At 47.2% G+C, this 26,060-nt stretch overlaps 1 protein-coding gene across 16 annotated transcripts in view; it reads left to right on the top strand.

Annotated features, from left to right (window-relative positions):
• The window catches only part of ICA1 (islet cell autoantigen 1), a 158,196-nt gene that overhangs the window by 25,734 nt on the left and 106,402 nt on the right, over positions 1-26,060 (top strand). For all 16 annotated transcript variants that reach the window (XM_008261686.4, XM_070059792.1, XM_070059788.1 and 13 more), the window contains 3 exons: positions 1,605-1,677; positions 8,913-9,036; positions 13,264-13,462. In XM_008261686.4, the coding sequence (XP_008259908.1) occupies positions 1,605-1,677; positions 8,913-9,036; positions 13,264-13,462 (396 nt within the window). The remainder of the gene's footprint in view (positions 1-1,604; positions 1,678-8,912; positions 9,037-13,263; positions 13,463-26,060) is intronic.

The raw sequence follows: 26,060 nt of genomic DNA on the forward strand, positions 1-26,060 counted from the left end.
TGGAAGGCAGAATGACAGGGAGAGACAAAGAGAGAAAGAAATCTTCCATCTACTGGTTCACTCCTGAATTGGCTGCACTGGCAGAGGAAGCCAGGAGCATGGAACCCTATCTGGGTCTCCCACATGGGTGGCATGGGCCAGAGCACTTGGGCCATCTTTTGTTGCTTTCCCAGGCCCGTTAGCAAGGATCTGGATTGGAAGTGGAACAGCCAGAACTTGAACTGGCACTCTGGTATGGGATGCCAGTGTGCAGGCGTCAGCTTAACCTGCTGAGCCATAACCCCGGCCCCTTTAGTCTTCTAAGAATGGCCACTTGCATCCAGTTTTCTTAGATGACTTGGTCAGATTGATAATGAAGTAGTCATTTGTTTTCACTTAAATCTGGAAGTGCTTTTTGATACCAGAGCATAATTTGTATGACACCGTGGCCAGGACACTAGAACAGAGGAAGAGGGAAATCTTTGCCCTGTCTCAGGAAGTGGCTCTGCAGAGCCACAGTGTGTGTCTTCTAGATTTTCTTTCTTTCTTTTAAATTTTATTTAAGAGAGAGAGGAAGAGAGATTGTTCTTCTGTCTGCTGGTTTACTCCCCAAGTGCTTGCAACCGAGGGGAGCCCAGAATTCCTTCCTAATTTTCCACATGGGTAGCAGGGCCTCAAGCACTTGAACATCACCTCCCACCTCCCAGGTTGTCCATCAGCAGGAAGCTGGAATCAGAATAGAGCTGGGACTTGAACCCAGACACTCCAGTATGGGATGCAGGTGTCCCAAGTGGCGTTTTAATTGCACCAAACACCGCCTCCTGCCAGTTTTTCTGTTGGGCACAAGCCCTGGTCTCTGAGTTATAGGACAGAGGGTGGAAAATGTATGAAGTTGGTTCTGACTTTTCTGGAGCTGTGTTGGTTTTTAAACGAAAGAGCAGGATAACCACGAGTTAAAATCCAGTTGGGCTCCCCTCAGTTCAGCCCCGCCTGCCTTCCCCCGGTTGCCTCTTGTGCAGTCAGAGCGTGGCCTTCACGTCCCTCACTGTGTGTTTTATGAAGTCATTGGGTAAATAAGGAGTGATGGGGACTGCCAGCTGAACACGTTTCTACCAGATGCCTCCTAACAGCATTCAGCTGACTGATTTTTGTTTTCTTTATCCAGTTGTTTAAGCATGTCATAAAATGCATTAAGGGTCACATAATAAGTTAATATCATCTTTTAAATATGAAACTTAATTGGCAGATCCTCCATTAAAAAAGAAAAGACAGCAAGTGGTAAAAGGAGTAAATTTGATTATGAATGAATATTGGATCTCTGGTTTACCAAGTCCCCTAATTGTACCCTTCTCTTAGGATTTCTGTTTTTCAGCTATGGTTTCAATAGTCTGGAGAAAATACAATTGTTCTGCAGACCTTAATTTATATCACAGAGAAATGAATTCCAATAAATATAGAATGATATTCTGTGGTGATAGTCTCTGTATGTTCTACCGTGTAAACCAGGCACACTTAGATGATTTTGGTTTTAGAGGGAAATTCAAACATTCTGGTTATGTATGACGTAATTCTTGCCTTATTTTGCCACTGTCTTATTTAGCATTTTGTTTGTGTTTTTGTTATAGCTGTTTCACTCGATTCAGAGAACCTGTTTGGACTTGTCTAAAGCAATTGTACTCTATCAAAAGAGGATATGTTGTAAGTATGCTCAAAGTATGAGTATTAATCAGAAAGTGAGAAATGGCTGAGTGTTTGGCTATAATATGTCATTTAATATGATTAGGAAACTAGGCATGTTTGTCTTTGCTTTTGAAAGGTAAGGAAGGGGATCTCTGACAATTTTACTAATAGTTTACATAGGCTATTTAGTTTTTAAAGAAGATAAATATGTCCAAATAAATATGGACATACCATTTATTTTCCAAATGATGGAATAATTCTATTTTATATCTTGGACTTTTTTGAGTTACTTTTATTTGATTGCCTAAGCTCCCTTCTAGTCAATTTTGTTCCTTTTACAATGGTCAGAGAGAGAGGATGCATATAGTTAATTGATGGTGTTCTGCTGATATCACTTCTTTGTGAACATTTCTTGGGTATTGGCTTAGCAAGGAGCAAGAGTTTCAGATGGTTATTCTGTCTTAAAAGTCTTACCAACAATTATTTCTGAAATACAGATATCAAGTTATATATTACTATGTTCATAAATTTCCATTTGTAGGTCATTTTAATAGTCATTTCTATATTTATGAGACTAGACTTTGGGAAGTCCTATTGCTGACTACTGCCAAAATGCCTTCTGATAATCACGAACTGGCAATTTGTAATTTTTCTACCTTCATAATACTATGTTAAGACAACTATTTGGAGGAAGTTCAAAAATCATAGAATTTACATGCAGGATTTTGTAAATTATGTGATGATGTTTACCAAGTGTTTTAACTAAAACTCCAGGTCCCTAACTCCAGAGTCCTGAGCTAGGGGCAAATGAAGAAACGGGACCCGTCGCCCACCACTGCTGTGTCCCGCACCCCACCAGCCTCACACCCTGGCCCACTGTGCCTCCTCAGTAGTTCTCACTTTTCCCTTCCTTTCTCCATCTTCTCTGCCCCTGCTGTTGTTCAGGCCACTGCTGTTCCCCTCCCACTATAGTAGCTGAATCAGCTGCCTGTCTGTTCTCCTTGTCTCCACTTCTGCTTCCTCCAACCCATTGGCTACACTGCAGTCAGAGTACACTTGTAAACCTGAGCAGACTATTCCTTTAGTTAAACCCGGTGTTTGGAGGACTGACTTACTGGCAAATTGCCCTTTCTGTACCTACAGTACTCCTAATAGACACCATGAAATGAATCATTTTCTCCTTTGTGGGAGAAAAGAAAAGATGTTAGAAAGGTGTGATTTATTTTTTAAATCTTGGGAAGTTCAGTGTGCCCTGTTTGCATGAAACTATGCATACTGTAAAGAAAGGTGGGTATTTGTGAGATTTCTGTAAACAGTGGTTCTCTGAGCAAATATTATCCGTCCCTTGGATCCACCCCAGATTAGTTACTGGAGTAATGGTTGAGCACCACCAAGGTTCATGAGTACGTTGTAAGGTATGGGCCTACAACAGAGTCTCCACCCTTGAAGTAGTCATCAGTGGTGCCGGCAGAGCCTGGCTGTGGGTTGTGGCTAAGCCCTTTTGTGTCTACCCACTAGGCTCGTGTGAGCCCTCACAGTGGGAGTGAGTAGAAGGAGCTGTGCACTGCTTGGACTTGAAACAGATCCCAACTTTGATGGAGGACTAAAAATAGAGTGGTGGCTGTGAGGGTGTTGCTATGTAGCTGTCAAAGAGAGGAAATGAGCGAGTGATTTTGAGGCTATAATCTTCCGTAGAGGGAGCAGAGCACAGAAGCCTTTCTATGGTGCTGCCCTTCTTGCAAGAACAAAGGGGTGCACCCCTCACACATACACTTGAATTTGAAGTCTGCCCATTGAGCTAGGGAAGTTCCCTAAGGATCAGCCAGGAACTAAGAAGATGGAATGTCGGTGGGAGGGTTGGACAGGGAAGGAGAGGGAGTCATCAGGGAAGGAGGGAACCGTCCCTCGCTAAGATGCCTCCAAATACTTCCCGACTTTTAAAATCACAGTAATGTTTCACATTCTCGGCAAGTCCTTTGACTCAACCAGGCTGTGAGAGAATCCGAAGTGGAATACAGACAGTGTCAAGTGAACCTAATTACATTGCAGGTGAATGGCATCACCACCCTGAGAGAATGGAGAAGGACGAACTAATCTCAGCAGTTTCTGGAAAGACATTTTTTATGAGAAACTAAAGTTAAACACAAAGTGAGCTGTGAGAGAAAGAGACAGAGAGAAAGGTCTTCCTTTTGCCGTTGGTTCACCCTCCAATGGCCGCCGCGGCCGGCGCGCTGTGGCCGGCGCACCGCGCTGATCCAATGGGAGGAGCCAGGTGCTTATCCTGGTCTCCCATGGGGTGCAGGGCCCAAGCACTTGGGCCATCCTCCACTGCACTCCCTGGCCACAGCAGAGAGTTGGCCTGGAAGAGGGGCAAGAATCCGGCGCCCCGACTGGGACTAGAACCCGGTGTGCCGGCGCCGCAAGGCGGAGGATTAGCTTAGTGAGCCGCGGCGCCGGCCTCAAAATCATCTTTTTAAATATTTGTTCAGATATGTAGATATGGCTGTCATATGCGTGGGTTGATGTACATCGGTGTGTTTCCTGCCTCTGTCCACTGGGATGGACCCAGATCTTGGTTTCTACATATCCTTCTGCAATACAAGGAAGGCAGCTGGGAGAAGTGATTGCTCCCAGCGGTAGGGCTGGGAAAGTTTAAGTTGGGCCTGCGGTGTCTTGCAGAACCGGCATGTAAGCAAGTCCTTGAAACAAGATGAGGGCATGTTGAAAGGACAGGAGCAGACCTGTGGTCAATAATGGTGTAATATGAGCAAGCAAAATAAATGATGGTGCTGTTGAGTTGTAACTTATAGGATAAAATAAGTATCCATTAAGTCTATATGTAGATAGATAGATGACAGCCCTTCCTTATAAAATAACTCCAGTTAATAAATATAGAAAGGATGAGGGAGCTACAATATGACCATTAAACAAACGCCAAGTGAGATTCATGGCAGGTGAGATTCACTAAGACTGCCACAACTAGTGTGTGAAAGTTTGGGGAGAAACTGGATGTTCAGAGTCTCATGTACTCCCTCCCCCACCCAGTTGTTTAATAATTGTAAAAGGAAAAATGTAACTTTCAGTGGAGGAGCCCAGCAAACACCAGCTTCACCAAGTGGTGGAGGTTCCATCACCAGTGATTCTGTGTGTTGACACAGAGACCCTGATATGATGTCCTGAAGAGGACACTTCCCCCAGTGCTGTCTCTCCCCCAGACCCATAATTCCAGGCCTCTTCCAATGTGCCACATGCAGGAAAGATAAGACTGAAAAACTGTCACTAATTGAAGGAGACAAGGGAAACAGTATCTGAGTGCAAAGTGGGGTCCTGGAATGGGTCTTGGACCAGAAAAGAGACATAAATGAGAAAAGTGGTAAAATTCACACAAAGTCTACAGCTTAACTGACAATATTGTACCCATGTTAGTGTCCTGGTTTTGGTCATTGTCCCATGATATAAATATTTAGGGAAAGCTGGGGAAGGATGGCGTGGGGTCCATATAGTGTCTGTAATTTGTCTGTACATCTAATGTATTATGTCAAGTAAGAAGTTAGAAAAAGAAGGCTTAAGGAATGTAAGTTGATTCATATTATCCCCCTTCTTTTGAAAACCTCCAGTGGTGCTTAAATCAGAATCAGACTCCCATACTGTGGCTTCTGAGTATGACACCATCTGGCCCCAACTCTCCTCTTCACCTTTTCCCTTGCCCAGCTGCCTTCTTTTTTTTTTTTAATTTTTATTAATATAAAGAGAACAGATCTCATTTATTTCATAGGTATGATTCTAGGAAGATAAGTATACCCCCCCCCCATTCTCTCCCTTCCTCAAACCCCTCCTTCCTTCCTTCCTTCCTTCCTTCCTTCCTTCCTTCCTTCCTTCCTTCCTTCCTTCCTTCCTTTTTTGTCTTTTAAGCATAATTTCAATCCACTCTGCAATCACAGGCTCAGTGCCAGCCCCTGGCTCCTGGTCTTTCCCCTGCCTGGAATGTCCCTGTCCCGATAGTCTCAAGAGCGGCTCTGGCCATTTGGAGCTTCGCTTTAATGGTCCCCTGCTCATGGAAGCCCTTTCCTGGCCACCCCAAGGCAGCTACCATTTACCTTCTCTTATTCTTCATTTTTTGTGGCCGCATTCAGCATCCTTCCTCTTGAGTTTTATGTTTGTGATCACTACTTTATTTTTATCTCCTTTTGCTTGAATGTAAGTGCAGGGATTCCTGTGTCTGGTTCATCACTGTATTCCCCATGGCAAGAGTAGTGCCTGGCACAGAGTGGATCCTCTGTAAATCTTGCTGAGTGAGTTAATGCTGTCAGGCTAATTGGTTGCATGGTTCTTTGGTTGCTTTTTTAGAGGCACATCTGAACATCCAATCAGCAATTAAATATGAATAAGTTTTTGTCTCTGAATTAAGTCCGCATGAAGTGCAACTTTACAAGTAGAAAGTTTTGAGTTATCTGATGCCTGCCTTGCACCTGAATCTTAAGCGCCTATAAATTGCTCTCAGTGTGTGAATTTTTTGAATTGACGAATGACCATCCCTTCTCAGAAAAACCAGCCTTGGGCCTGATGGAGCTCAAATTTCTGTGCAGTGCCTCTAAGTAGCACTGCCAATCGTCAGAGGCAGCACTTAGAGTGAGGCCTGTTTGCCAGCCTAGGTTTAATCCTCAAGTGCAGAAAATGTGCAAAAATTATTTTAAAATGCTTCCACCTACTCAGGCTTATTTGGGAAACAGCACAATTCACCAGCTGTGTAACCATTCAGGTACTGTGAATTAGTTTCTTCCTGGCCTTAAGCTAAGTGCATTCATTTGTGTGTGACTCGTGGCTTCAAGGTATGAAAGGTGACAGTGGCCTCATGCCATGCTGAACAAAAATAAGAAAGTGCTCCCTATAGGGAAAGCATCATCATGAAGTTGAGTGAGTCATGTGTTACTCAATGGAGAGGAGAAGGAACAGGAAATATTAAGAAACAAAAACCACATAATTGGAGGAATTTTTTTAGGTTACATACACCAACCATGGTTTAAATATGAAATAACACTGTATAGTAAAATAAAATGCATAGGGTAACAAGCAAAACTTGTAGTCAATTCAACTTCACAAGCATTTAATTAGTGCCATAAATAGAAGATTTTATGCTTGTCCTGGGGAAAAAAAGTTTGGGTGAGGTCCTGAATTGGAAAGCTAGTTCTGTGGGAGCATAGAGAAGTGGCCACACATACACACACACACTCACACTTGCACACACACACTCACACTTGCACATGCACACACATACTTGCACACGTGCACACACACATGCACGCACACATATGCACACACACACACACACTCAGAAGCCTGTGCTGCCACAGTGAGTGCTCAGTCACCCACCTGAAGGTGCTGCTGTCCAGACATCGGGATCAGCGACCTCACACAGGAAGCAGTGTTTGAGCGGGCTTTTGATTGACCGGTGAACTTAGTTTTTTGAGAGAGAAAAGAGGAAGGGGCATCGTTTATCTCTCAGGAAAAGTGGATTCTAAAGACAACTCTTGGCTGTGCCTTCCCAGGGGACGGATGAAGAAGGAGGCCTGGTGGCTGTAGCTGTCACCTTGGATTTGTGGTTGCTGGCCAGGCTTCTGCGGGCCTTGTTGGAGACGCTGTGTCAGGCAGGAACGGGATGCCTTCTGAAAGAAGCCTGCATGGTTCACAAGAGCAGACGAGAATCCCAGGCGGCCATTGGAGGGTGAACCAACGGCAAAGGAAGACCTTTCTCTCTGTCTCTCTCTCTCTCACTGTCCACTCTGCCTGTCAAAAAAAAAAAAAAAAAAAAAGAAGCAGTTCCAAATGAAGCGTGAATGTGTCAGAGCAGAAATGTGACATAAAAGTAGTGGTCCAGAGGATACTGATAGTGTGTGTCCAGAGGGAGAAAAGGCATTCCAGAAAGCTCAGTGTCTCTCTTGTGTCTATGCCCCAGCTGTTGGGATGTGTCTGGGACACTCCCTTGCCCATCATGTGTGTGGTGCATTGTATTTTATTCAAGAAGGCCCCAGTATAAGGAAAGTGTTTTGTTATTATGATGCTATGAGTAGTTTTGCATACACGAGGAGTACTTCAAAAAGTTTTTGGAAAATAGAATTAAAAGTTAATCTTATTTTGGGTGCGAAACAATTTCAAAATCCATGCAAATCATGGGTCTTCAAAAAGTTCCTTGAAAAGGGATATAATGGCAAAAGCATGCATGGATTTCAACATTTTTTGTGCAAAAAATAAACTATTTATTTTTTTAAGATTTATTTATTTACTTAAAGAGAGACAGACAGACAAAAATAGAGATCTTCCATCCATTGGTTCATTCTCCAAATGGCCACAATGGCAGAAGCTGGGCTGATCCATCTGAAGCCAGGAGCCAGGAGCTTCTTCCAGGTCTCCCATGTGGATGCAGAGGCCCAAGGACTTGGACCATCTTCTGCTGTTTTCCAGGCACAATAGCAGGGAGCTGGATCAGAAGTGGAGCAGCCGGGACTCGAAGCAGCACCATATGGGATGGCTGTGGCTTTACCCGCTACGGCTGCAGTGCTGGCCCCTAAATTTACCGTTTCACTCTATTTTCTCATAAGCTTTTTGCAGTACCTCACTTTCCTGAGGTTGTCCTGAAGAAACAATGCCCAAGAACTTAGGCACAACCAATTCCGATTTGCTTCCAACTCCATATTTTAAGAATCCAGCAAGTCGTCAACCTGGTGACTTACCTACCCTCACCCCTGGATCTTCACCCCCAGCCAAAATCCTGTGTCACAGATAAAAGTATTCAGACTGCTTTGCAACTGAGTAGAATGAAACTCAGAACACAGAGATCAAAAAGTCAGCAGGAGGGAATAATGGGAGGCAGCTAGCACTGCACTATAGGCAGCCACAGAGGATTCCCACAGTCACACTTGACAAACCCAACTCCTTTATTTCTGCTCGAAGCAGCACATTATGGGCTGGCTTTTCAGTCCAGAGGTCATTTTCTGGTTCTGATTACAGGGCAGCAAACCCACTGACAGATGTATTCAAGTGAACTTGATCTCACGTATTGTAAATGGAAGAGCAGCATGAAAGGTCATTGGCAGGGTGGGGGAGTGGGCATAGAACCTACCTTGTAGCCTGCCACTTGGATTTAATTTCATCGTGTCTGCCTCTGGAAGAGAGAGGACCTTGTGATTTGTCACTGTCGTTCTCTTTGTGAGCAGAATGCTATTGTTCATGGCTTCTTTTGGTCTTGTCTTCATCAGTCTTGTCTCAGGAAGAAAATGAACTGGGAAAATTTCTCCGATCCCAAGGCTTCCAAGATAAAACCAGAGCAGGAAAAATGATGCAAGCGACAGGAAAGGCCCTCTGCTTTTCTTCCCAGCAAAGGTGTGTGGCCTGCTCCGGGGCTCCGTTGTGGGGTATCTGAAGAACCTGGGACTCACTGTTCGTGAAGGGGGATTGCTCAGTGTTCTTGTTCCTTAAGATTTATTTTCTGTATTTATGAGTCAGAATTACAGAGAAGGAGACACACATGCACACATACATGCACGCTGAGATCTTCCTTCTACTGGTTCATTCCCTAACTGGCCACAACGGATGGGGCTGGGCCATGCAGAAGCCAGGAGCTACCTCCGGGTCTCCCACATGGGTGCAGGAGCCCAAGCACTTGAGCCATCCTCTGCTGTTTCCCAGGTCCAGTAGGGAGCTGGACTGGAAGTAGAGCAGCCAGGACATGAACAAGCACCCATATGGGATGCCGGCGCTGCAGATGGTGGCTTAGCCCACTGTGCTCCAGCTCCTGCCCACTCCGTGTTCTTCAGACAGCTCTGCCTAAGAGCAACCGGCTAATCTGTGCTCAGTTCTCAGTTCAAACAGACAAGTTAAGCATCCCTTATCCAAAAATGTGAAATATGAAATGCTCTAAAATCCAAAACTTTTTGAGAGCCAACATGAAGCCACACGTGTCCATTTCCACCCCTGACCTCATGTGATGAATTGCAGATAAAACACATGTGTACTGAAAATACTGTATTAAATTACCTTCTGGCTATGTGTATAAGGTATGCTATGGGAAGCATAAATGAATTTTGTGTGCAGGCTTGTTATCCTTTCTCAATATATTCTCATCATCTACAAGCAGATATTCCAAAACTGAAAATATTTGAAATCTTAAACTCCATTTTTGGAAAAGGGACACTCAACCTGTACTCAATTTTCTGATTAAAATAACATGCACGGGGCGGTGTTTGGCCTAAAAATTAAGATGCCAGTTCAGATACAGTCTTATACATTCCATATCAGAGTCTGAGTTCAGTGCACAACTCCAGTTTGTGACTTCAGCTTCCTGCTAATCCTGACCCTGGGAGGCAGCTGTGATGGCTCAAGAAATTGGGTTCCTGCCACCCACATGGGAGACCTGGATGGAGTTCCTAGTTCGTGGGTGCTGTGGACATTTGAGGATTAAACCAACAGCTGACAGCCTTCTCTCTCTCTCAAATAAATAAATAAATTTTTAAACATTTAAGGATAACATGAAGGATTCTCCCTCTCCCCACTCCCGTTAATTTAAAAAAAAATATTTCATGTTCTTCTCTATGAAGGCATGCGGTATGCTGATCACTGAAGGCTGTCCTAGGCTTATATTTGACCTTTACCATTGCTGCTGTCAGTCTGGTCCCCTTCCCGCAGCCAATTCTAGCAGGTGCTCAGCATCCCGAGATTGGAGGGTCCCCTCCCCCTGCTCGCCATGGGCCAATTCGCCTCAAGGAGGTGTTGTTGATGGTGTACTGGACTGTAAATGCAGAATCCAAGTCTGCATTTTTCACATGATCTCTTGTTGTTGATGGGCATTCAAGCTTGGGAAGCTGTGGTACAGGGATTGTGGTAGAGTGATGGCACTTCTATAACACAACCATTCACGACTCATTTTTATGTCCACGTTGGATAAAGCAGGAGCCCCCACACACATCTACTCTTGATGTTTAAGCAAAGTGACTTTCCTTCTCTCTTCCTCCTGCCCCAACAACTAACAACCCTATTAAATGTCACCCATCAATATTAGGCAAGAATTGTACCTAAAGAAGGCTTGTAGTTGTCCAAAATATATCGGCTGTAAAATCCCACTCGCTCAAGTTATACAATGTTTTCATCTGATTGTTTCTCCTTACTATTTTCCCTCTCTGGGCAAGGAGTGGATCATCATCATGCTACATGATCTGTCTCTCAAAGCACACATATAGCACCTTATGGTTTTGTGACCCAACCTTCAGATACAAACAGAAATAGTAAAAGAAAGCAACAAGGACAATGCGTGTGGTACTTGAAAGTATCACTACTACAAGTTTGCAAGCTGCATTATACCCGTCACTTAATGCAGTGTGGCCCACTTTGTGACATGGGAGATGGCCTTCTGCACGTGGCTTGGGTTTCCTGGTCCTCAGGTACTTGCTGGGCACGTGGAACCCCAACCTGGTCTCCTAACCATGGAGTAAGCAGCAGGATTACATGAACTTCTCATGAGGTCAACTCTCAAAGCTGAATGCACATGATTTAGGGCAGGCTAGAGTCATATACTTGCGGCACACACAGCATAATAGCATACAATATTATATACTAATTATTCAACACATTGCTATTTTGATCAGATGGCCTTAATACCTTTGTTTATTTCCATTCAGACTTTTTTAAACAAAACACCCATGGCACAGTCTTCCATTGCTTGGGCATGCCATGGTACATTTAACTTAAGCCCTCGCTCGGTTTACCTCCCGAGTCATTTTCCCCTTTCCTAATAAAAGGTAAGTGTCTTTGGAGTAAACCTTATGTCTTTGTTACTTATTCCCATTGGGTAGATTTTCATGAGTGAAAACATGGGCCAGTCTTGCAGTAAAGGTTGATACTTTTCACTAACTGAGGTTTTGCCTTGTGTAGACTCAATTCCTTATACCACGAGTGAGCGAGTTCTCTCACTTTTCTGGTTTTATTTAAAGCAAGCTAAAGGGGAAAATGTCACGTGATTTTCTGTCTTTTTTCTCCTATCATTGTGTTGTTTAATCTCCCAAGATTTCTGTCCACCTTTACAACAGTCAAGTAAATCAAGGATAGTTTGTTCACAGTCAGTTGAGGGAAAGAGGCCGGATCCATGGGAAGCGAAAGCAGTCCAGAAATAATGATGAGCCTCAGGGTAGCAGTGAGACCTGATCCTCTCTTAGAATCCTCAGTGCACACACACTTCCATGCCGGGCTTGTTTTGCTGACTTATTTGGAGGTCCTTGCGCCGCTGCTCATTCCATTTGATAGACCCGAGTATTCCATGTGAGCCAATAGGATGAAGCACAGACCTACTTTATTGCACACCAGCGTGTATTGGGAGAAAGCCCGCAGCATGTAGGTCGGCAGTGTGGACAAGCTATTGTTATAGAAGTGCTCGATATTTAAAGCAACACTTTACAGACGAGAGGAAAACCGGGGGGAAAGAGTCAGAGGGAGTTTTTTCTTAAACAATGTGTTGACCCATTTGTAATCTTACGGTACGGCACACAAGGAAGGCGCTGCAGATGTTATTGGAACTGCCAAAAGCTGCCTTCGGCTCCCTGACACCATTTGTCCTCCCACCAAGTAAGTCTGCATTTAGACTGAAACTTAAAGATTCACCTTATTTTTATCTTTTGCATCTGTGCCTTGAAACTTAGTGGAGGGCAGTGTGCTTATGAGTGTGACTCGGGGCCGGCGCCGTAGGGTAGCAGGTCAAGCTGCCGCCTGCAATGCTGGCGTCCCATACCATAGGGCGCCAGTTCACGTTCTGGCTGCTTCACTTCCAACCCAGTTTCCTGCTGTGGCCTGGAAAGCAGCAAAGGATGGCCCAAGTGCTTGGGCCCCAGCCACCCATGTGGAAGACCTGGAGGAAGCTCCTGGATTTGGCCTGGCCCAGCTCTGGGCCATTGAGGCCATTTGGGGAGTGAACCAGCTAATGGAAGATGGATCTCCCCCCTGCCCCACCCCTGTCATATAAAATACTAAAATAATAAAAAGTGTAATTCATCTGACATTGCTCCTTTGGGGTAGGACAATGGAAGAGGCAGTATTTGCCCTCCAAAATACGTTTTTTTTTTTTTAAATCAAGTTTGATGTGCCTCAAACATTTTTAAAACAAATGACAGTGTGTCATGGCGATTATACCCGTTTTGCGCCTACTTTAGTGAACAGTACACATTCATTTCCAGCCTTAAAGGGCCAAGGCTCAGAGGAGCACGATGCACGGAGTGACCAGGAATGGAAGTGGGAAATGGCCATGCCTTAGCCGTTCTCCAGTGATTCAGGAGCGATTCCAGCTTCAAACATGCGTCCTTTGCCCTGGCCCGAGACCACCCCCACCAACACTGATGGAGACAATTCCAGTGGTCCATGAACAGTAGACTAAGGAGTCGGTACCTAGGTACTCGGCTCTGGCTCACCCATCAATCCCCAGACATTTCATTTCAGTTAGTCCTCATCGAAGCTTGATGGAGTATCTCCCGCATTCCTGGCTCATGGGTGTTCAGATTGACCACACAGCTAGGATTCAAATTGCAAACTGGCTTAGTTTCAAGAACATGGCTTTGTCCTCTTGTCCAGGTTGGCCTTGCGAAATCCTTTGTGTCGATTTCACCAAGAAGTGGAGACCTTTCGGCACCGGGCCATCTCAGATACCTGGCTGACGGTGAACCGCATGGAGCAGTGTCGGACGGAGTACAGGGGGGCGTTGTTATGGATGAAGGACGTGTCTCAGGAGCTGGATCCAGACCTCTACAAGCAGATGGAGAAGTTCAGGAAGGTAGGAGGTTTCCTGAGGGTTGCCAGAGGGGGTGCCTGCTGGAAGGTGCCGAGCTGATTTGAATGCCTCCGGTAAAGAAGAAATATCTCAAAGGCACCAAGGATGCAATTAATCATCACTGGTGTCTTGTTATGTGACAATACCAATTAATGTGATCTGTAATTCTCTAAGGATGGGATAGAAGAGACAGCTGGAAATGGCTGGAATTTAGTAAATGCTTTTAATTGAAGTCAGATTTCCCCATAATGTGCACTTTTGGTAAGGTTGTCACTTTTGAATGCCTTTTCATGCATAACTAAAAACCAGGATTAGATCAAGTGAATCTGGAAGGTGAGAACAGACTACTGGGGTAATCGTTTTTAATTGCTAATGCATATGAAAATGAATAGAATAATGCTGCTCTTTTGTTTTGTGACAGGTTCAAAGCAGTGGGGTGTAGTTGTAGGATTAACTGGAGTGGCATTGACTCCATCTGCTCTAGGCCTCTCCAGAAATTTCTCTAAAAAATAAGTAGCCAAGGAGATGGGTACGTTCTTAAAATTTCCCCGAAATAACTGCTACACAGCAGAGGAAGACTCTTGCGTTTTTAATGATATTCTGTCAATCTCGTCATTTGGATATTTTGTCATACAAGGGTATGTCCCACCACCAGGTGGCAGTCATGGACTGAACATTTATGAAAATGTAGCCAGATTTTTGTTGTGTACACTTGGTAGTTCTTTGTTTGGTCGACTGGATATATTTCAGGGTGCAAAAGGAAAAAAAATCAGCCAAATGTTAGGCTTGACATAATATTGTGTCAACTGCCTTATTCATTTCACATGATCTGTTTGTGATGAATGATTTTACTTAAAATTCCTAGATTTCTTTCTAAGCACGTTATTTCAGGGCTGTGGATGGGCCCGCTGGCTGTGTGTCGGGGTGGAGGGAAGGAGGGACCTTCTGTCACCCAGGAGGATGGCCTCAGCTCCTGGCTCCCATAGTAGAGCCACACAGGCTCCTTCCAAAGTTGGGTTTTTGCGTCAGTTTGCTTGTGAGCGGCGGGCATGTCCGGTTCCTTTCCAGCCGTGTGCTAGCAGCACCTAGTTTCTCAGGCCGGCAGTGCCTGTGCTTTATTTGGGGACTGGGGAGAACGGAGGGAGATTCATTCTCCCTCCCTCTCTCTCACTCTCTCCCTCTCTCCCTCTCTCTCTCCCCTGCACACCCCACCTGTAGGGCAGCACAGCACTGGTCCCGTTCTAGCCACTGCCTCCTGTAAGCCCCACAACAGCCACAGCACGTGTTCTATGTTTTACTTTTCAACATCCCTGTCTTTTTAAACTTAGATTTAAAATGTTAGGTTTTTAATTTAATGTTTTTAATCAGACATACAAAAATTGTACCTCTTTATGGGGTACTGCGTGAGGTTTCAGCACAGGTGTGTATCGTGCAGTGTGCGATAGAAATATATTTATCCCTTCAAACATTTAGCATTTCCTTATGGTAAAACCCCCCAACATTCCATGTTCTGATTTTTCTGTTTAAAGAGAAGGGTACGGTCTGCTACGTTTTCTATAGGCACCCAACTGTGCAGTACATCCCAGGATCCCCTTACTCCTGTCTCTGTAAACCAGTAGCCACTCTTCCCCTGCGTTTTAGTTTAGAGATGAGAAACATGATGCCCGTGCCAAATAAGTAACTCAGTGTCAGACAGGAAAATGAAAGTCAGAATCCTAGAAACTGTGCCTACTTATTTCTTTTTTCCTGCAAGAGAGACAAATAACAAAGTTGAAGAACAAGCCCAGATTGACAAAGGCGTTTCTTCCATAGCCACACTCTCCTGAGAGGTGTCCCCTCAGTGTCCACTGAGCTCCTCCTCTGTGTCAGGACATAGACATGACCTGCAGTTATCCTAAGGCTGGCACTGGGAATGGGTGACTTCGGTTTGTTGGTGGCGGGGGTGGGGTTACTGACCATGTAAGGATGAAAACACAGAACCATGCCCTTCGTCATTGGAATCCGATGCTGAAACACTACCCACCCTTGAGTGTCCTCGGCTGGTGGGTCTTGGAAAACCCTTGCCATGCTGACCAGAGTAACTAAGCTCAGCTTTTCTGCCCAATCTTGGATGTGCCGGGTTTGGTTTATGAGCTGAATGAGGTGTGCTTAGAATTTAGGGAAGCAGTACTTGGCAGGAAGGGAGAGCATTTTTTTTTTTTTAAAGATTTTATTTGACAGGTAGAGTTACAGAGAGAGGTCTTCCTTCCGTTGGTTCACTCCCCAGATGGCCGCAACAGCCGGAGCTGTGTCGATCCAAAGCCAGGAACCAGGCGCTTCTTCCTGGTCTCCCACGTAGGTGCAGGGGCCCAAAGACCTGGGCCATCTTCCACAGCTTTCCCAGGACATAGCAGAGAGTTGGACTGGAAGAGGAGCAACTGGGACTAGAACCGGCACCCATATGGGATGCCGGTGCCGCAGGCAGAGGATTAACCTACTGCACCATGGCGCTGGCCCCAGGAAGGGCGTTTTTAAGTGACCATAAGATGAGGCTGGATGCTCTGTGAGGACAGGAACCACACTGGCTCCTTTGTAGCCAGAAGCCTGGGACCAGTGCTGGGCCTGCCCCAGGTTAGCTCCTTGCTGTTGGCTGGCAAGACCCGGGGCCCCGAGGGGGCCGTGCCACAGCCAGGCCTTGCCCAGCTTCTGGGACGTTCCCTCGCTAGGCAGCTGGCCTGCTGACCATTTGGGAATGGACGGAGGTGGTTTTGCAGGTAAGAAGCATTGTCGTTCATTTGTGGCTGGTTGCCCTCTTTGAAATGAATTGCAGTTGTGGAGTTTTCTGTTCCCCTGGAGTTTACCCGAGGAATTTGGCTGTCAGCAAGCTGCAGGGTTCTGTCCCAGGTCCAGTGGGATTCCATCTGCCTCTCAGGAACGAGCTGCCCGACCCTGGGTCTCGGCTTCCGCGGGAGCCAGCAGCTGCGCGCGGCTCCTCCAGGGTCGCCCGGGGAAGGGGGTTGTCACTCTGCTCTGGACAGGCTGCCACCTTCATGTTGCACCTGCTGAATCCTGCTCTTTGAGTCCACACGTCCTGCTGGAGACCCGATTCTAATTCACACCCTGCAAAAGTGGTCCTTTTCTGAGTATGCACGCATTCTCTTCTCATTCATCCAGCCAGTGTCCTTGAGCCCAGCACATGCCAGGCAGTATCCAGAGAAACCAGCAGACAGAATCCCTGCCATCGCGTATTGTGCTGTTCTATCAGGTACAGCCCGTGAACAGACTGCATTACGATGCATGTGGTACCCCCAGAACACCATGGAGGGCTTCCTGAAGGAAGTGGCTTCCTGAGAAGATGTGCAGGGAGGATTTGGGAAGAGCGAGCAAGGCCAAAAGAGCAGAGTTCCAGGCTGAGGGACATTGAGGGGAAAGTAACAGGGCGCTGAGAAGCACGGTGTGGACGGTGACACGGGTCAGGGGACCATGGTGACCAGGCTCTGGGACTGGAAAGGAAAACAGGGGTGGACCGAGGGGCGGGGAGGGGAGGTTTGCAAACAACTCTGTGTGTTCTGAGCAGCTCACTCTGGTTGCCTTTCTGAGAAGGGACTGGAGGGGCTAGGCCTGGAGGTGGGCCCCACACACCCTGCTGTGCCTCGTGGTGGGTGCGCAATGAAGAGGGGAGGACCCAGGATTGGCACGCTGCTGCACCACCTGAGCAACAGGGCTCTTCCTTGTTTTTAGAAACTGACAGCATCGGTATGAACAAGTCACGCGCAAGTTCAAGTGTTGTTTCCCCTCCACCCGAGCTTTCCCCAGAAGGCAGAGAAACCTTTTCACTAAGCACATGGCAAGTGTGGCTGAAAAGATGAATGAAACACTGGACATCAGACAAAGCCAATGACCTGCTTTCACGCTGGCACCCTTTGAAGCCTGCGGCCTGCTGACAGGGCTCTGAGCGTTGATGAAGTGTCTGTGTTAGGGATGGAACCCTCAGAGGTGGGGAGGCGTGGTCCCAGCCCCCGCGAAGCCCCCGGCCAGGCGCCTGCCCCTTGTCAGGGTGGCCGTGATGAACAGAGGACCTGGCCAGTGTGGCCACAGTTGCTCTGCTCCTCAAGTCCAAATCACGGGCAGGGCCGGGCAGCTGTGTGCAGCTGGAAGCGCCTCCCAGCGGTCCTCTGGGACCCCGAGGTATTTTACGAGCAGAGTTACCAAACGTGTGATATACGTGCCCTCTGAAGGCAGAGCGAAAGGGTATGATTTAAAAATAGAAGCCAGCGTCTTGTAGCAGATTACATCAGCTCAAGTTGTGAGCTCACAGCCCGATGCCCTTGAGAGGGTCCTCCTATGGTCAATTATGCATGTCTTGTTTATCTTGAAAGCCAGAATCGGGCTGCAGGCTGATGATAGTCGATGGAACACAAGAAGCAAGTTGTGCGTCTTCCAAAGAGAGCTTATGGAATGTGCATGTGGGCACTCGTGGGGGCCGGGTCCTCGCAGACTGGGAACCGGGGTTCTCATGAGGGCCATTTATTAAACAGCTTAGTGCAGTCCCTTCGGTCGAGTGCTCCATCACTCTTGATGCACAAGGATATATCCAAGGGTGTCGTAAGAGGCGGGAGTGCTGCACTCCGGGGTTCTGTGTAAAATGCTGTTGGGTTTAGGAGACCTGTTAACCCAGCAGCCCTACCATCGAAGGCTGTGCTGCAAGGAGATTATTAACTAATGCTGGCAGCTTGCTAGGTAGGGTGTTGTTAGGGCCATCTGGCAGCGGTGCCCTGGGGTCCTGATTCGGGTTTGTAGAGATTGGTCAAGGACTGGCAAACAGCAGTATTGAGACTAGAGGGATTTTTTTTTCCTGTGAACAAAGACTTGGGTTAATTAATTTGACAGCATCATTAATTACTGCTGAAATCACTGGGCTCTGTCAGAGGTCGGGCTCTTTGAGCAATTGAGGGCAGATCCCATGAGAGTCGGAGACCCTGGGGAGGGTCTCGGCTCACCGTCTCTGCACCGGGACAAAGGCTGGCCCTCTTCCCTCGGGCTGCTTGGGCTGAAATCCATGCCTCCTTCAGTTCAGTGCCTAGGGTAGGGCGCTAGGACCCGCAGCAAGTGGTCTTGAGTAAGTGGGGAGTATACAGTGGACCAACGCCAAGTGTCTGAGCAGTGCCCTAACTCTTTGCGTTTTGCTGAGGCCATCTGTAAAGAGGACGAACGGACTTGACTGTTAGCTCCTCTGCTTTGAGATCTAGAATTGTACATTCCGGGGGCGGGGGGGTTTGATGAGGTGAGAATGTCCTCTGAAAGCAGATGCTGTGTTTTGATGCCACTGTTTCATGCTTCCCCCTTCCATCTGTCGGTTTTTGGTGTGTGCTGACCGTTTGCTCCATTTCGGCTGCTGAGCTAGGACATGCACCTATGGTGGTCCCCGTGTGGCTGCCAGTCCCTACTGTCGGGTCGCTGCCTTGTGACAGTGCCCAGAGGCCATAGGAAGAGCACCATTTGAAAGGGAACACATAACTGACACCCTGGCTTTCAATTCTGAATTTTTTGAGATGAGACCTTTGGGGCGTTTGTGTGTCTTTATTGATTTTCTCCCACGGAACTTGCAAACAAATAGCAAATGTTTATTTGAGGGTTCAGTTGAGACCACTGAGAATTGCACAGGTGGAACATGGAAGCTTTGCAGGGCGGGAGGCTGGCGGGCTGCTGCCCGATGGAAACCCAAAGGAGGGGACAGTGCGACCTCCGAGCCCAGAGGTCTGCACGCCATGCCCAGGCCTGCTGCCACCATGGTGTCCGCTTGGGCAGGTCCAGGAAGTCAACTGCAGGGTTCTGATTGCAGAAGGTGAGCCCCAAGCTCTCCTTCAGCCGTAACTTCATTGTTTGTTTCTCTAAATCATTAAACCCAACTGCACCACTCTTGTCCTTGGAATGTTTTCCTCCTACTTCCGTTAAGTTTGGTCTCCAAGTTGGCTTGTGTTGCTTCTGTTGCCTGAGTCTCTACAAAAATAAGAGTGTTCCATTCATGATTGTGGGTGGAGGAGCCTGGGCGCTGACAGGCTGACTATTTATTTCTCATGTAGATTTTAATACTTTGGCAAGGGTCAGCCACCTATGACCCTCAAGTCAGCCACCTGTTGGGTAAGTAAGGTTTTTGTTGGAACGGGATCATGCCATTCACTTACTTATTGACTGTGGCTGCTTTCTCAAGGCCGTGGTGGAGGTGGGAAGTTGCAACAGAGACTGTGGGGCCTGCAAAGCCAAAAATACTCACTCTTTGCCCCTTCACCACAGTTTGCTGGCTGCTGCTTTCCATAAAGACATCTCTAGGACATTCTGAGGTTAAGAACTTGTGGGAAGTTTCTTTAGATTTTAATTGTGCTCATTACATAGATATGTATATATATGTAACATAAAATTTACTAAACCATTTAAAAATTCCCTGTTTATCTCTTTTATTTGAAATGCAGAGAGGCAGAAAGAAATCTCGCATCTGCTGATTCATTCCCCAGTTTCCCACAGTATCTTGGGCTGGGCCAGGCTGAAGCCAAGAGCCCAGAATTCAGGACTGATCTGTCACATGGGTGGCAGGGACTCAAGTCATCACAGACTGCCGCCCAGAGGATGCATTATTAGCAGGAAGCTGAAATTGCAAGCGGAATCAAGACCTGAAACCAGGCGCTCCAATGTGCCATCCTAACCATTTTAAAGTGTCCAGTTCGGTAGTGTGAAATATAGTATGATATTTCAAAAGGTTCATAGAAAATCAAATTCAAAGGTAGTTTTATTTTGGTGCAAAAAATTCATTTGAAATCCATCCATACAAGGGTCTTTCACAATGTTTATGGAAAGTACATATTATAAACAAGCTATGCATGAATCTCAAATTATTTTTATACCAAAATAAATTTATCATTGCAGTTCATTTTTCCCCAGACTAAAGTAGCTTTGTATTCCCACTGCTGTGGAACAGAGCCCAGAACTTTTTCATCTTGTAAATCTGAAACTCTGTGTCCATCAAACAGTTCCTTCCCTGCCCCCTCCACTCCAGCCCCAGTCATAACACCTGATAACCATTGTCCCATATTATGATTCTAGGTTTTTATGATTTTCACTATTTTAGATACTTCACATTAGTGGAATCATTCAATTTTTGTCTTTTTGCATATGACTCCTTTCATTTAGTATAATGTTCTCAAGATTCATCTATGTTGTAGCATTTGACAGGATTCCCTTCCTTTTATAAGGCTGAGTAATATTCCATTGAATGGATGATACCACATTTTGTTTATTCTTTGATTACTGATGAAAATTTAGGTAGCTAGCTGTGGGGAGCAATCCGGACTAGACTAAGTTACTCGAATTAAGACTTATTCTATGCATCTGCTCTCCCACAATATGGCGCTGGGAGAGAAGTAAACAGCTTCCGCACAGCTGCCTCCAGTTCAACTAATAAATTGTAGGACTTGCTCCTGATTGGAGGAGAGCAGCGTACTCGGCGTGTGGGCAGCCGAGTTGGGATTGGCAGAGGAGGACTATAAAGGAGGAGAGAGACGGCATGCACCGGGAACATCTATGGGGAACATCTAGCTGAAGGAACACCTGTGCAGCCCCCGAGAAAGCCGGCCGGCGGTGTGCCGCTCCCCTGCGGAAGTGGGGAATGTGGCCAGGGGGAACTGCCCTTCCACGGAGGTGGAAGGGATAGTAGCCAACCCGGGAAGAACCAGCAGCAAACCCGGGGAGGGCCGAGCAGACGAAAGAACAGCGCAGGGTCCTGTGTTGCTCCTCCACGAAGAGGGGGAGCGACATAATGGTGCCGTGACTCGGATAGGAAACTTAGGACGGATATGAAACTTAGGAGGGAAGAAACGGGAAGAACTGGGAAAATACCGGAGAGAGAGACTAGCAAACAGCCTAGGGAAAAGCCGGACGAAAAGGGTGCCGGAAGAAGCTATTGAAAGCCTAGGCATAGACTCGAAACAGCCTAGGGAAAAGCCGGACGAAAAAGGAGCCGGAAGAAGCTATTGAAAGCCTAGGCATAGACTCGGATACGGACTACGGGGGGAAGCTGGGAGAAATCTCTAAGGTTGAAAGCGAAAGTGAACGCTAGAACAAACAGACTCGGATGCGGACTGTGGGGAGAGGCCAGGAGAAATGAGGGAGGAATATCGTTGGAGGAAAGTTTGGGGAAACATACCGGGTAGAGAAAAATGTTAGGGAAATTGAAGCCGTGGGGGGCAGGCCAAGGCGGACACGAAAGCCACTTTGGGATTCTCAAGTTAGCCCGGGAATAGGGGGCGAAAAGTTGAAACCAGAAGCTGAAACGTGAGCCAGATTGGGATCCGTCTGATTAGCCCGGGGAGCAAAGGACGGGAAGCCAAACCGTGGGGCGGAGACGTACGCTGGGTTGAATTCGCCAGGCTAGCCCCGGGAACTTAGATTGAATGCTAGTGGCGGACACGTAAGCTACGCTGTGTTACTCGCGGAAGCCGCCGCGTGCAGAGAGAGCGCGGGGCGTGAATGGATGGGGAGCGGGGCTGGCGTAGGCCGTGGTTCAGACGCGAAAGGGTTGAGCGTGGAGACCGCGGAGCGCGCGAAGCCGAGCCGCGCAAAGCCGGGAAGCTGCGCAGATGAGAGAGGCGCGCGGGCTGAAGCGGCGCAGAGCCGGGAACCCGCCGGCGGGGCGAGGCGCCGGGAAGCTGCGGGGATAAGAGAAACAGAAGTTTAGAAGTAAGATGAGAAAAATAGGAATGCTGGAAGATAGAAGTAAAATGGGAGAAATAGGAATGCCCGGAGATAGAGAAATAGAGAAATAGAAAGGCCTCCCCTCAACATGGCAATTAGAAGGCTTGGATTCGGTCTGCCCGATTAGTGAGGCGATGAGCACCTGGGCGGCTAGCAGCTTATGCGCCGCAGGTCACCGAAGACAGGCACGAATTAACATCAGTAAGGCTTCCCCACAATACCGCAATTAGAAGGCTTGGATTCGGTCTGCCTGATTAAGGCGGTAAGCGCCAGCAAGCAGCTCGACCAGAGTATGAGCTGCAGGTCACCGAAGATAGGCACGAACCAACACTAATAAGTCTCCCCCACAATAAGGCAATGAGAAGGCTTGGATTCGGTTTGCCTGATAGGTTTTGTAAGCCCCTGCGGGCAGAGCATGCGCTGCAGGGCACCGAACACAGGCACGCATCAGCGCCTAAAAACCTCCTCACAATGGCGAAGAGAGGACCCGGATTCGGTTTTCCTGATTGATAGGACTTGTAAGAGCCTGTAGCAACTCTAGCAAGTAGAGCAGAGTGTGTGCCGCGGGACACCGAAGACAGGCGCGTATCAACGCCAAAAATAAAAAGAAAGGGGGATCTGTGGGGAGCAATCCGGACTAGACTAAGTTACTCGAATTAAGACTTATTCTATGCATCTGCTCTCCCACAATATGGCGCTGGGAGAGAAGTAAACAGCTTCCGCACAGCTGCCTCCAGTTCAACTAATAAATTGTAGGACTTGCTCCTGATTGGAGGAGAGCAGCGTACTCGGCGTGTGGGCAGCCGAGTTGGGATTGGCGGAGGAGGACTATAAAGGAGGAGAGAGACGGCATGCACCGGGAACATCTATGGGGAACATCTAGCTGAAGGAACACCTGTGCAGCCCCCGAGAAAGCCGGCCGGCGGTGTGCCGCTCCCCTGCGGAAGTGGGGAATGTGGCCAGGGGGAACTGCCCTTCCACGGAGGTGGAAGGGATAGTAGCCAACCCGGGAAGAACCAGCAGCAAACCCGGGGAGGGCCGAGCAGACGAAAGAACAGCGCAGGGTCCTGTGTCGTTCCTCCATGAAGACGGGGAGCGACAGCTAGCACCTGTTGGCTCTTAGGAATAATGCTACTGGGAATACAAGTTTATAGATATCTTTGAGACCCAGGTTTTAATTTCTGTGATGGATACTCAGGATCTCTGATGTTATTGCTGGGTCATATGATACTCTATTTTTAATTTTTTGAAGAACCACTCTACTGTTCAGGGTAAGGAGTTTCCTATTAAAAAGTTGACATGCTCACTGTTTTCCCAAGTGAAATATGCCAAGGTCCCTAAAATTAGTAAATTCAAACAAATAACGGATATTTATGTGAGTATATAGTAACTGAATATAAATTTTTAAGCTAGTGGAGATTTTACCCCTTAAGTGTCTAACACTACCAATGTGTTACATATTTGAAAGAAAGGATAGAAATTGGGAATGTTTGGGACCAAGAGTACACGGTTAGTTAGGATATATCTCAATTAGTTTCTTTTTTGTTTTAAAGATTTATTTTATTTATTTGAAAGAGTTACAGAGAGAGGTAGAGACAGAGAGATCTTCCATCCACTGGTTCACTCCCCAGATGGCCGCAGTGGCCTGAGCTGCGCCAATCCAAAGCCAGGAGCCAGGAGCTTCTTCTGGGTCTCCCACATGAGTACAGGGGCCCAAGTACCTGGGCCATCTTCTACTGCTGTCCCAGGCCATATCCCAGGCAGAGAGCTGGATCGTAAGAGGAGTAGCCGGAACTAGAACCGGTGCCCATATGGGATGCCGGTACCTCAGGCCAGGGCTTTAATTCACTGCGCTATAGCACTGGCCCCTCTATTCGTTTTTTTTATTTATTTTTTTATTTTTTATATTTTTTGACAGGCAGAGTGGACAGTGAGAGAGAGAGACAGAGAGAAAGGTCTTCCTTTGCCGTTGGTTCACCCTCCAATGGCCGCCGCGGACGGTGCACCGCGCTAATCCGATGGCAGGAGCCAGGAGCCAGGTGCTTTTCCTGGTCTCCCATGGGTGCAGGGCCCAAGCACCTGGGCCATCCTCCACTGCACTCCCTGGCCACAGCAGAGAGCTGGCCTGGAAGAGGGACAACCGGGACAGAATCTGGTGCCCCGACCGGGACTAGAACCCGGTGTGCCGGCACTGCAAGGCGGAGGATTAGCCTAGTGAGCCGCGGCGCCAGCCTCCTCTATTAGTTTTTACGGCAGACCATTTCACCTTCCATATAACCAAAATCAGATGAAGTGGAAGGTCTACCTCTACATCCAGGACCCACAGTACTGAACCATGTGGAGAAAACCAGGACTGCGTAGGAAATAAATGCAACTCTGACTGTTGTCTCTGCGCCCAGAAACAAAACAAGAGAAAGCACAAAAGTGCAGGCGTAGAGCCTGCATTCCACAGATGCACACTGACGGAGCGTCCGTCTCCTTCAAGCCGGCGGTCAGAATGGTGCATCAGCATTTCCAGCCTCGTTGAGGTCAGGCATGTTTAAATTTGGAAACGTTGCGCTGAGTGGTAGAGGTGGGACTTTGTTTCCAAATTTTATTCATTTGGCCAGATCTTCATGGAATACACTGCTTGTTATCATGACTGTAGGGAGCGGAAAATGGGCAGTGCATGAAAACTTGGTGCACATCGGCACATCGGAGACCCCCCCCCCACAACGAGAGCTAGACTTGTGCGAAAATATAAACTGGGAAGGCTTGTTCACCCACATTACAGTCGACCCTGAGTGTCTACTTCCATGCATTCAAGCAACCACAGATTGAAAATATCTTTTAAAGAGATTTATTTATTTATTTGAAAGGCAAAGTTACAGAGAGGCAGAGGCAGAGAGAGAGAGAGAGGGAGAGATCTTGCATCTACTGGTTCACTCCCCAGATGGCTGCAATGGCTGGAGCTGCGCCAATCCGAAGCCAGGAACAAGGAATGTCTTCTACGTCTCCCATGCGGGCGCAGAGGCTCAAGGACTTGAACCATCGTCTGCTTTCCCAGGCCATAGCATAGAGCTGGATCAGAAGTAAAGCAGCTGGGACTCAAACCGGCTCCCACAGGGGATGCCGGCGCTGCAGACTAGGGCTGTAACCTGCTGCACCATGGCACTGGCCCCCAAGATGTTTTTTAAAAATTGCACCCAGTGGCAGGCATTGTGACACAGCCAGTTGAGCTGCTGCTTGGGACTATTGCATCCCATATGGGAGCCCCAGTTGGGGTCCTAGCTGCATCCCAGCTGTTCCACTTCTGATTCAGCTCCCTGCCATGGCATCTGGGAAGCAGCAGACGGTGGCTCAACTACTCGAGTCTCTTCACCCACCTGCGAGACTCAGATGGAGTTCCTGGCTCCTGGCTTTAGCTTGGCCCAACTCTGGCTGTTGTGGCCATTTGTGGGGTGCACCAGTGGGTGGGAAATCAGTCAGTCTCTCTGCCTTTCGAATAAATAAATACAAATAAATAGATGAAAATTTTCATCTATGTGAAACAAATAGACTTCTTTTCCTTGTCATTTCTAAGCAACAGTGTAATAACTAATTACATAGCATTTACATGATATTAGGTATTATAAGTAATTTAGAGATGACTTAAGGTATACAAGAGGATATAGATGGGTTCTAGGCAAACACTATGCCACTTTACACAGGATGAAATAGAGCATCAGCAGATTTGGGTATCCATGGGTGTGGAGGCAGAGCTCAGACCAGTCCCCTTCACATACTGGGGCGGGGGGCGGAGCGGCGGGCAACTGTACTTAGCTGCTTGCTTAAAACTTTAAAGCCTTTGTTATACTATGATGGAGACAATACTTGGTCTTTTGTTAAATGAACATTT

This window comes from Oryctolagus cuniculus, chromosome 16, assembly GCF_964237555.1.
Source record: "Oryctolagus cuniculus chromosome 16, mOryCun1.1, whole genome shotgun sequence".
NCBI classification, from domain to species: domain Eukaryota; kingdom Metazoa; phylum Chordata; class Mammalia; order Lagomorpha; family Leporidae; genus Oryctolagus; species Oryctolagus cuniculus.